The 13,106-nt window shown below is 41.8% G+C and overlaps 1 protein-coding gene across 1 annotated transcript; it reads right to left on the bottom strand.

Annotated features, from left to right (window-relative positions):
• Window positions 1–6,279: 6,279 nt before the first annotated feature.
• LOC112224927 (granzyme B-like) lies at window positions 6,280–9,040 on the bottom strand. Its single transcript, XM_042320143.1, has 5 exons — window positions 8,912–9,040; window positions 8,417–8,567; window positions 8,140–8,287; window positions 6,992–7,249; window positions 6,280–6,787 (listed from the first exon to the last, which is right to left on the bottom strand). The coding sequence occupies exons 1-5, from the start codon at window positions 8,955–8,957 to the stop codon at window positions 6,602–6,604; spliced, it is 789 nt and encodes a 262-aa protein (XP_042176077.1). The 5' UTR covers window positions 8,958–9,040; the 3' UTR covers window positions 6,280–6,601.
• Between the last annotated feature and the right edge of the window lie 4,066 nt (window positions 9,041–13,106).

Genomic DNA, 13,106 nt, shown 5'->3' with positions numbered 1-13,106 from the left:
CTGGCGGGCCCACTTCTTCCAGTCCATGTTTGTGGGTCACCATAATGCTCAGTGGTGAAAAGCACATACCTTGCAGGCACCGTGTTCACCGAGTGTGACTGATGTGACTGTGGGGGAGCTGCAGGCTGTGGTTGTGGTGACCCTGTAGAAACAACTTTAAGCAGCCATCATATTGTGAGTAAAATAACCACTTCCTGTCTCGATCTGTGCAAGCTGGGCCTTCTTCAGTGCAGTGTCTAGTCCTCTTCGTCACACTCTTCTATCTCCCTCTGGTATTGCCTTTACCGTATCCGTGGCTTGTCCCGACCTCCTCTTTTAGCTTTTTTCTTTAGATCACATCATCTGTGTCTCTTTTAATCGTATCAGCAATTAGCACCTGCAGATCTTCTATCAACTTCCTCGTCTCTTTTCATAATGTATACAACTTATCATTTTCCAGTCTTCTTTCTTCTCTCTTCCTTTCTTCCCTTTCTCGCTATTGTTCTCTCCAGCTTTAAATTATGGTCACGGGTAGCCTTGTTCATGAAGATCTTTCCTTCCAGCATCATCATTCCCATCACAGCTTCTGATACAAGGGCACTTTTCTTCTTCCCCTTCTTTTGGTCAATTTTTCTTGTCTGAATTATCTCCTTGACTCAATCCAACCTAATTTCTTTAGGGTTAACCTAAAGTGGGTGTAATATGTATGTACATGCCTATATAAATTATTCTGTGTGTTAAAACTTGTTATGGCTAGGAGTCCCTCAAAAGGGCCCATTATTCAATCTTCATAAAGCACGAGCAATTCCTCCAGACAAAAACTCAAAAAGTTCCGTTACAGGTCGTAGAAACAAGTCAAATGATGTATGCAATCCATATTTAGGATGTTTTAAACATTAATCATCAATAAGGTTCCAACTGGAGAATTTCATTGTCTGAAGAAAAGCAACGGGAGGGTACTCTCTCGTGACCGCGCGCAATGAGACCGAGGGTTTCTGCCAGACCACTCAGTAAAAGAGCTCCTCCTTTATAGTAGAATCATACAACCAGAATCTAAAGACGGTGACATCTTGTGGAAGCCCTAGGAAGTGCATGCACATCCATAACTAACATGGACTGCAAATGGCACTGTTTTGAAAATCAGGTTCTCTCTTCCTGTTTGGATTTCTTCTCAGGTTTTTGTCTGCCATATGAGTTCTGTTATACTCACAGACATAATTCAAACAGTTTTAGAAACTTCAGAGTGTTTTCTATCCACCAGTAATAATAATATGCATATATTCCCATCCGGGACAGAGTAAGAGGAAGTTAAGTTTGGGCACGCAATTCATCCAAAGTGAAAATGCTGCCCCCTATCCCTAACAAGTTTTAACAACCAGACTAGAGTAAATGGTTCTACTAAACTTAAATATATTTCACACACGGGCCTCACAGAGACAACCGCATGCTAGTTGTCAGTTCCTAATATTATATCTTATGGGTGTAGAGTAACAATAATATGTTATTGACCAGTTCCACCTGGTGATTGCGTCACAAAATAATGTTCTATGAAAATCTCTACAGAACTCAACTTCCTTGTATTAATTTGACTGGTATATTAAGGGTTGTACATCTCCTACGGTAGGAATGTGTCACTGACAAATATGTTCAACCTTCTAATAACTTCTGTCCTACTCCTAACTTTTTATCCCACCATTGGGCCATTACTTAATTTAAAAAACCTTTTACAGGCCTTTGCAGACATGGTGAGCGTCGGTTTGGTTTTATTTGACAGTCAGTCGTGTAATGATAATGGTGTAGGTGCCTAAGTCTGAATCGGGCCCAAGGTTGTTATCACTTTGAAACAAAGATTAACGACATCAAGAATGATAGTAACTCAGCTCCATGATTCATTGCTAGCCTTTCCTACCTATTATCTAACTTGAAATAATATCAGTGGATGTTGTATCAGTTGTATCTCTATTTCCTGTCTTCCCATAAATCAAAACCTCCTTTCTACCAATTCCACTTAAAAGGCTCCTTAACTATCCTTCTACAAGTAATTTTAGGTCGTATTTCAACCAATAGAAAATATGTTGAGGGTATTACTAGTCCCTCAGGGTAATATACGTCTTGTAGGTATTATCGTTATTAAACCCGCCTTTTCTTATACAATGACAGAACTCGTTCCTGCCGTTCCTCACATCCTAAAAATCACTTTCTTATACTATTCCAATGCAACGCCTTTATCTATATATGGTTCCTCGTCCTCCTCTTTCTCTAAAATCCACCTATAACGGTCCCTCAGTCCTCAGACAAAATAACCAATTTTTGATTCGTTAATCTCCTCACCCACTGCACATTTCACTCACATTTCACTCACACCAAACACATAAAGACAGACAACATATTATTTATATCTTCCAGATGCCCCATAGGTTATCGCCTGGGTTCAGAACTTTCACGCTAGATACAGCTTCTGCTCCTTAACTACTCTTGAGTACCCTCCCAGAACCCCAGCACCCTGAATACATGACTGAATACAAACAGTGCAGCTATTCCCTCCGCAAGGCTATCAAACAAGCTAAGCGCCAGTACAGAGACAAAGTAGAATCTCAATTCAACGGCTCAGACACAAGAGGCATGTGGCAGGGTCTACAGGCAATCACGGACTACAGGAAGAAACCCAGCCCAGTCACGGACCAGGATGTCTTGCTCCCAGGCAGACTAAATAACTTTTTTGCCCGCTTTGAGGACAATACAGTGCCACTGACACGGCCTGCAACGAAAACATGCGGTCTCTCCTTCACTGCAGCCGAAGTGAGTAAGACATTTAAACGTGTTAACCCTCGCAAGGCTGCAGGCCCAGACGGCATCCCCAGCCGCGCCCTCAGAGCATGCGCAGACCAGCTGGCCGGTGTGTTTACGGACATATTCAATCAATCCCTATACCAGTCTGCTGTTCCCACATGCTTCAAGAGGGCCACCATTGTTCCTGTTCCCAAGAAAGCTAAGGTAACTGAGCTAAACGACTACCGCCCGTAGCACTCACATCCGTCATCATGAAGTGCTTTGAGAGACTAGTCAAGGACCATATCACCTCCACCCTACCTGACACCCTAGACCCACTCCAATTTGCTTACCGCCCAAATAGGTCCACAGACGATGCAATCTCAACCACACTGCACACTGCCCTAACCCATCTGGACAAGAGGAATACCTATGTGAGAATGCTGTTCATCGACTACAGCTCGGCATTCAACACCATAGTACCCTCCAAGCTCGTCATCAAGCTCGAGACCCTGGGTCTCGACCCCGCCCTGTGCAACTGGGTACTGGACTTCCTGACGGGCCGCCCCCAGGTGGTGAGGGTAGGCAACAACATCTCCTCCCCGCTGATCCTCAACACTGGGGCCCCACAAGGGTGCGTTCTGAGCCCTCTCCTGTACTCCCTGTTCACCCACGACTGCGTGGCCACGCACGCCTCCAACTCAATCATCAAGTTTGCGGACGACACAACAGTGGTAGGCTTGATTACCAACAACGACGAGACGGCTTACAGGGAGGAGGTGAGGGCCCTCGGAGTGTGGTGTCAGGAAAATAACCTCACACTCAACGTCAACAAAACTAAGGAGATGATTGTGGACTTCAGGAAACAGCAGAGGGAACACCCCCATCCACATCGATGGAACAGTAGTGGAGAGGGTAGCAAGTTTTAAGTTCCTCGGCATACACATCACAGACAAACTGAATTGGTCCACTCACACAGACAGCATCGTGAGGAAGGCGCAGCAGCGCCTCTTCAACCTCAGGAGGCTGAAGAAATTCGGCTTGTCACCAAAAGCACTCACAAACTTCTACAAATGCACAATCGAGAGCATCCTGGCGGGCTGTATCACCGCCTGGTATGGCAACTGCACCGCCCTCAACCGTAAGGCTCTCCAGAGGGTAGTGAGGTCTGCACAACGCATCACCGGGGGCAAACTACCTGCCCTCCAGGACACCTACACCACCCGATGCTACAGGAAGGCCATAAAGATCATCAAGGACATCAACCACCCGAGCCACTGCCTGTTCACCCCGCTGTCATCCAGAAGGCGAGGTCAGTACAGGTGCATCAAAGCTGGGACCGAGAGACTGAAAAACAGCTTCTATCTCAAGGCCATCAGACTGTTAAACAGCCACCACTAACATTGAGTGGCTACTGCCAACACACTGTCAATGACACTGACTCTACTCCAGCCACTTTAATAATGGGAATTGATGGGAAATGATGTAAATATATCACTAGCCACTTTAAACAATGCTACCTTATATAATGTTACTTACCCTACATTATTCATCTCATATGCATACGTAGATACTGTACTCTATATCATCGACTGCATCCTTATGTAATACATGTATCACTAGCCACTTTAACTATGCTACTTGGTTTACATACTCATCTCATATGTATATACTGTACTCGATATCATCTACTGTATCTTGCCTATGCTGCTCTGTACCATCACTCATTCATATATCCTTATGTACATATTCTTTATCCCCTTACACTGTGTATAAGACAGTAGTTTTTTGGAATTGTTAGTTAGATTACTTGTTCGTTATTACTGCATTGTCGGAACTAGAAGCACAAGCATTTCGCTACACTTGCATTAACATCTGCTAACCATGTGTATGTGACAAATAAAATTTGATTTGATTTGATTTGATTTGAATACACTAGAAGGTGAGCTACTGTTCTTAATATATACAGTGGGGCAAAAAAGTATTTTGTCAGCCACCAATTGTGCAAGTTCTCCCACTTAAAAAGATGAGAGGCCTGTCATTTTCATCATAGGTACAAATATTCAAATATGTCAGACAAAATGAGATTTAAAAAATCCAGAAAATCACATTGTACACTAAAAATGTAAAAAACTTATAAATCATAACAATTTTACTCAAAATACAGCTGTCGACAGAAGTCAAAGATCAAACATCACACATACAACTGATGTCTCTCCTGAGTTCTGCAAAATAGGAAAAGTCCCAAGTTATTTTATTAAGCTCGAAGTCCAGCCCTAGTGATGTCACTGCATAAGTCATTACCTTCTACTCATCAGACCAAGCCCATGCATACACAGCTGTACAGACTTGCAAGAGAGATACGATAGTTCCAGTGTTTTCTAAGTGCTCAGCAGTAAATGTCCACTCCCCCAAGTTGGTTTATAGAGGTATGTCTGACTAGTCCCATATCTATTTTACTCCCCTGCAGGGTTCTGTGTTTATCTTTGAAGTGCTTTCTCACAGACCCCATGCAATAACGCACACATCTCTCAGACCTTTTCTTTATAAGAGGCAGAGACTAGAAAATAACTCTGAAACCATTTAAAACCTTATAATGCATATATATAGTTCATCTGTAGTCTAGGACCCTATAAATATAGTGGGGGATGGGGTCGTATAACCCTTCCACATCAAACATTTGGTGTAGCCCTTATCATGACCCCAATTTGACCCCATCACTACACAGAAGATCGTACAACATTATTGCCTGATGATTTTCTGAACATCCCAATACCTTTCAGATGCATTTCAGTCACATCAAAACCATACTGTCTTCAGATTGAAATGCTGTCAAAAATATTGTCAGACTTATTTGTTTTCGATTGTCATAGCAATTGTCATTGTCATAAAAAAAAGTCAATAGATTACATAATTATTTTTTTTACATGGTGTGGGTCTTGCATTCTTTAACTATCAAAATTGGGTTGGTCATGGATATTTGAGGTATTGTGATGTCATTATGAGCTATTGTGATGTCATTATGGGGCCAAAGAGTTTAAGAACCCTACAGACCATCTGTAACATCCCAACTAACTATCTACTAATGCTAACCCAAGTCATAAACCCTTCATCCTAACCCTTAGACCCTTATGCTAAACTTTAAACCCTTATTCTAAACCCTTATTCTAAACATAACCCTAACCTTAGCAAGCAGTTGCTTATCAACAGATAGTTTGTTGGTAGTATGATCAGATTGTAACCATCGTCGTAGGTGGAAGAAGGAGAGGACCAAGGTGCAGCGTGGTAAGTGTTCATGTTGTAAATTTAATCAAAACTGAACACTGAACAAAATAACAACGAGGAATAACGAGAACGAAACAGTTCTGTCAGGTGATACACACAAAACAGAAAACAACTGCCCACAACTCAAGGGTGAAACCAAGCTGCCTAAGTATGGTTCTCAATCAGAGACAACGAATGACAGCTGCCTCTGATTGGGAACCATACCAGGCCAAACACATAAATACAAAACATAGAATAAAAACATAGAATACCCACCCTCATCACACCCTGACCAAACTAAAAATAGAAACATACAAAGCGATCTACGGTCAGGACGTGACACAGATGGACTATCCAAAATTAGCAACAATGACAGACTAAAGGTTTTGCTTAACCTTTTAAATTATTTTCTAATTACTAATTGCAAAAAATATATATAAAAACAGTATCTAAACAATAAAATCAGTTATAATCAGTTCAAATCAGTTACAAATGTGTTTTAAATGGAAACAAAATGATAAAAATAAGAAACTTGTCCTCTATCCATGATGAGAAGTGTATTTATGCAGGAATAGTCCTTCCTAGTCCTTTATTCCTGCTTGTTTAAAGACATGTTGGCACCATATCCGTGCAACACCTCTTTAATCCAGGGCAGAAAGAAAGGGATTTTCATGAACACATGAGGATATTGGGAATCATCACATCTCTCAGGATAATTAAAAGCAACGATACCCTGTGCCTTGTTGTTACAAATAAGAGGTCCCCCTGAATCTCCCTGGAACACAGAACAAGAGGAATTAGAGAAGAGACAGAAGTGAGAAAGGAGAATAACTGAACACTTCCAAGTCTGTTTTAGTGTTTCAGTACAGTAATGTTACAGATAAATAAACACTGCTTATCTGATCAACTAAAACCTGTACTGGTTGTCCTCTGTTTCTACTATTACTATAATCATTTGATCCAAATTTAATTTAGTTACCTGACAAAATCCTTTCCCTCCGGTAGTACGAGTGCACATCATTTGTTTTTTGTCAAAGTATTTCTGCCACACCTTCTTGCATTCAGAGTCCTCCCCCACCGTCACCGCCACTTCCATCAAAACGCCAGAACCCTGGTTGTTCGAGTTAGTCTTGCCCCAACCAGCTACGGAGCACTTGATGTTTGCTGGGGTTGATCCATCCTCCTTTGGGAGTCCAGTGACATTTACATACCTGTTCAGTTTTGCTTTAGTCTCTAACTGTTGAAAGACAAGAAAAATAACACATGGGGTTTAATGTGTATATATGTATAAAATAACACATGGGGTTTAATATGTATATATGTATAAAATAACACATGGGGTTTAATGTGTATATATGTATAAAATAACACATGGGGTTTAATGTGTATATATGTATAAAATAACACATGGGGTTTAATGTGTATATATGTATAAAATAACACATGGGGTTTAATATGTATATATGTATAAAATAACACATGGGGTTTAATGTGTATATATGTATAAAATAACACATGGGGTTTAATATGTATATATGTATAAAATAACACATGGGGTTTAATGTGTATATATGTATAAAATAACACATGGGGTTTAATGTGTATATATGTATAAAATAACACATGGGGTTTAATGTGTATATATGTATAAAATAACACATGGGGTTTAATGTGTATATATGTATAAAATAACACATGGGGTTTAATGTGTATATATGTATAAAATAACACATGGGGTTTAAAATAACACATGGGGTTTAATGTGTATATATGTATAAAATAACACATGGGGTTTAATGTGTATATATGTATAAAATAACACATGGGGTTTAATGTGTATATATGTATAAAATAACACATGGGGTTTAATGTGTATATATGTATAAAATAACACATGGGGTTTAATGTGTGAACCACTTCAGATATTTTAGTTGTGGATGTTTTAATAAAATAAAATAAATAAAAAAATTGTTTTATCTACATAAGTAGTAATAGTAAATATAGTAAATAAATAATAGTATTATTAGATGAGATTCAGACAGAAATCAGACAAAAAGGGTTACATTAAACATATTGAAATCATAAACCCTCAATTTAAAGCTTATCTACTGTCAAATTTAAGTTTACCTGGAGTAGCATGATGTCATAAGTGAGCTGGCTATATTGTCTGTGCAAAGGATGGCGATGGTGATGTACCACCTGAATCTCTTGCCGACTCTTCTTCTCTTCTTTGGTTAGGTCGTGAGCTCCAAGAACCACCGTTAAAGGATAAGCACTAAAAATACAATTAAAAATAAAAACGAGTCACATTAAAACAACGAGACAGTCAACATTGAGTTATTACTCATAGATGCCCCTTCAAGAGACATATAACACGATGCATTTGTATTCGTTGTTGACTCACCTCCTTAAGCAGTGTGCTGAAGTCAGGACAAAGTCCTCCCGGATGAGCATTCCTCCACAAACATGGTGTCCTCTGTGTTGCAGAGAGACCATATAGGGCCTTGAGTGGGGCTTAGCTATCTTACCACCCACAATACCACTCTCAGAGGCTCCTTGGAAGGAGGAGGAAAGAGGATATCATGTTAACTATGTCTTCTGGGACACACAAGGAGCAAAAAAACATCATTTGTGTTCAATTTGGTTAACAATTAGCTACCTTCTTTACTGTCTGCTACCAAGTGATTATTTTCAGGGAATAATCAGCTGTACCTTATTTACTAGCTGGTTCTTATATAGAGAATAATCAGCTATACCTTCTGTACTAGCTGGTTCTTATATAGAGAATAATCAGCTATACCTTCTTTACTAGCTGGTTCTCTGTAGAGAATAATCACCTATACCTTCTTTACTAGCTGGTTCTTCGTAGATATATAATGTATAGAATAGATCAACTCACCAGCAGAGGAAAGGAGTTGGAGGAGGATGAGGAGGTTCAGGTACATGGTGGTGGACTGGCAGAGATCTAGATGATTTGAGAGATTGCAGGTTTCTCCTCTCTATATAAACCACCTTAACATCATCTCCCCCCCTTTCCATACTACCCACATACACAGCAAGAAGGTGTTTGGTGGTCTAGCAGACTATTCATACTGAAAGTGAAAGCTTAAGGTTGAGATAGAGGTATGTGATAGACTTGGAAATTCTCAGATAATTCATTCCAAAAGCATCTTTTTAAATTTACGTCTAACAAATTACCTCATTTTTTACTTGCATTTATTGCAAAAATAAACTTTCATTTTGAAACACATACAGTAAGTTGCCACTACAGCCAAATGAACACATCATATAATTGTCCACATGGAATCGATTCAATGTGCTTTTAAACTGTCTCAACTTCCCAGTTGAGCTGCAACGTATTTGTCCCAGTTGACTTGTTCCAGTCTGCTCCATAAAGTACTAGAACCGTTTCGTCAGTGGGTCCTTGGAGTAGAGTTTTTTGGTCATTTACTAGGATCCCCATTAGTTGTTGAGAAAGCAGCAGCTACTCTTCCTGGGGTTCCACAAAAAAAACCATTAAACATGATACAGAACATTAATAGACAATAGAAAGCTCAGTAGATAAGAACAGCTCAGTAGATAAGAGCAGCTCAGTAGATAAGAGCAGCTCAGTAGATAAGAGCAGCTCAGTAGATAAGAGCAGCTCAGTAGATAAGAACAGCTCAGTAGATAAGAGCAGCTCAGTAGATAAGAACAGCTCAGTAGATAAGAACAGCTCAGTAGATAAGAACAGCTCAGTAGATAAGAACAGCTCAGTAGATAAGAACAGCTCAGTAGATAAGAACAGCTCAGTAGATAAGAACAGCTCAGTAGATAAGAACAGCTCAGTAGATAAGAACAGCTCAGTAGATAAGAGCAGCTCAGTAGATAAGAACAGCTCAGTAGATAAGAACAGCTCAGTAGATAAGAACAGCTCAGTAGATAAGAGCAGCTCAGTAGATAAGAGCAGCTCAGTAGATAAGAGCAGCTCAGTAGATGAGAACAGCTCAGTAGATAAGAACAGCTCAGTAGATAAGAACAGCTCAGTAGATAAGAGCAGCTCAGTAGATAAGAGCAGCTCAGTAGATAAGAGCAGCTCAGTAGATAAGAACAGCTCAGTAGATAAGAACAGCTCAGTAGATAAGAACAGCTCAGTAGATAAGAGCAGCTCAGTAGATAAGAGCAGCTCAGTAGATAAGAGCAGCTCAGTAGATAATAACAGCTCAGTAGATAAGAGCAGCTCAGTAGATAAGAACAGCTCAGTAGATGAGAACAGCTCAGTAGATGAGAACAGCTCAGTAGATAATAACAGCTCAGTAGATAAGAGCAGCTCAGTAGATAAGAACAGCTCAGTAGATGAGAACAGCTCAGTAGATGAGAACAGCTCAGTAGATAAGAGCAGCTCAGTAGATAAGAGCAGCTCAGTAGATGAGAACAGCTCAGTAGATGAGAGCAGCTCAGTAGATAATAACAGCTCAGTAGATAAGAGCAGCTCAGTAGATAAGAACAGCTCAGTAGATGAGAACAGCTCAGTAGATGAGAACAGCTCAGTAGATAAGAACAGCTCAGTAGATGAGAACAGCTCAGTAGATGAGAACAGCTCAGTAGATGAGAACAGCTCAGTAGATGAGAACAGCTCAGTAGATAATAACAGCTCAGTAGATAAGAGCAGCTCAGTAGATGAGAACAGCTCAGTAGATAAGAACAGCTCAGTAGATGAGAGCAGCTCAGTAGATAATAACAGCTCAGTAGATAAGAGCAGCTCAGTAGATAAGAACAGCTCAGTAGATGAGAACAGCTCAGTAGATGAGAACAGCTCAGTAGATAAGAGCAGCTCAGTAGATAAGAGCAGCTCAGTAGATAAGAGCAGCTCAGTAGATAAGAACAGCTCAGTAGATAAGAACAGCTCAGTAGATAAGAGCAGCTCAGTAGATAAGAGCAGCTCAGTAGATAATAACAGCTCAGTAGATAAGAACAGCTCAGTAGATAAGAACAGCTCAGTAGATAAGAACAGCTCAGTAGATAAGAACAGCTCAGTAGATAAGAGCAGCTCAGTAGATAAGAGCAGCTCAGTAGATAAGAGCAGCTCAGTAGATAAGAACAGCTCAGTAGATAAGAACAGCTCAGTAGATAAGAACAGCTCAGTAGATAAGAGCAGCTCAGTAGATAAGAGCAGCTCAGTAGATAAGAGCAGCTCAGTAGATAAGAGCAGCTCAGTAGATAAGAACAGCTCAGTGGATAAGAACAGCTCAGTAGATAAGAGCAGCTCAGTAGATAAGAGCAGCTCAGTAGATAAGAGCAGCTCAGTAGATAAGAACAGCTCAGTAGATAAGAGCAGCTCAGTAGATAAGAACAGCTCAGTAGATAAGAGCAGCTCAGTAGATAAGAGCAGCTCAGTACAAGACAGTAGGTCAACAGGACAGGACAGGACAGGAGGTCAACAGGACGGGACAGGACAGGAGGTCAACAGGACGGGACAGGACAGGAGGTCAACAGGACGGGACAGGACAGGAGGTCAACAGGACGGGACAGGACAGGAAGTCAACAGGACAGGACAGGACAGTAGGTCAACAGGACAGGACAGGACAGTAGGTCAACAGGACAGGACAGGAGGTCAACAATACAGGACAGGACAGGAGGTCAACAATACAGGACAGGACAGGAGGTCCGCAATACAGGACAGGACAGGAGGTCAGCAATACAGGACAGGACAGGACAGGAGGTCAACAATACAGGACAGGACAGTAGGTCAACAGGACAGGACAGGAGGTCAACAATACAGGACAGGACAGTAGGTCAACAGGACAGGACAGTAGGTCAACAGGACAGGACAAGACAGTAGGTCAACAGGACAGGACAGGAGGTCAACAATACAGGACAGGACAGGAGGTCAACAATACAGGACAGGACAGGACAGTAGGTCAACAGTACAGGACAAGACAGTAGGTCAATAGGACAGGACAGGAGGTCAACAATACAGGACAGGACAGGAGGTCAACAGTACAGGACAAGACAGTAGGTCAATAGGACAGGACAGGACAGGACAGGAGGTCAACAATACAGGACAGGACAGGACAGGAGGTCAACAGTACAGGACAAGACAGTAGGTCAATAGGACAGGACAGGAGGTCAACAATACAGGACAGGACAGGAGGTCAACAATACAGGACAGGACAGGACAGTAGGTCAACAGGACAGGACAGGACAGGAGGTCAACAGTACAGGACAAGACAGTAGGTCAATAGGACAGGACAGGAGGTCAACAATACAGGACAGGACAGGAGGTCAACAGTACAGGACAAGACAGTAGGTCAATAGGACAGGACAGGAGGTCAACAATACAGGACAGGACAGGAGGTCAACAGGACAGGACAGGGGGTCAACAATACAGGACAGGACAGGAGGTCAACAATACAGGACAGGACAGGAGGTCAACAATACAGTACAGGACAGGACAGGAGGTCAACAATACAGGACAGGACAGGAGGTCAACAGTACAGGACAGGACAGGACAGGAGGTCAACAATACTGGACAGGACAGGAGGTCAACAATACAGGACAGGACAGGAGGTCAACAATACAGGACAGGACAGGACAGGAGGTCAACAGGACAGGACAGGGGGTCAACAATACAGGACAGGACAGGAGGTCAACAATACAGGACAGGACAGGAGGTCAACAGGACAGGACAGTAGGTCAACAGGACAGGAGGTCAATAATACAGGACAGGACAGGAGGTCAACAGGACAGGACAGGACAGGAGGTCAACAATACAGGACAGGACAGGAGGTCAACACGACAGGACAGGACAGGAGGTCAACAATACAGGACAGGACAGGAGGTCAACAGGACAGGACAGTAGGTCAACAGGACAGGACAGTAGGTCAACAGGACAGGACAGTAGGTCAACAGGACAGGACAGGACAGGACAGGAGGTCAACAGGACAGGACAGGAGGTCAACAGGACAGGACAGTAGGTCAACAATACAGGACAGGACAGGACAGGAGGTCAACAGGACAGGACAGGACAGGAGGTCAGCAATACAGGACAGGACAGGAGGTCAACAGGACAGGACAGGAGGTCAACAGGACAGGACAGGAGGTCAGCAATAAAG

Source organism: Oncorhynchus tshawytscha, linkage group LG03 (assembly GCF_018296145.1).
Source record: "Oncorhynchus tshawytscha isolate Ot180627B linkage group LG03, Otsh_v2.0, whole genome shotgun sequence".
NCBI classification, from domain to species: Eukaryota; Metazoa; Chordata; class Actinopteri; order Salmoniformes; family Salmonidae; genus Oncorhynchus; species Oncorhynchus tshawytscha.
The sequence above is the reverse complement of the archived record's forward strand: the minus strand, read 5'-3'. Positions and strand labels throughout refer to the sequence as shown.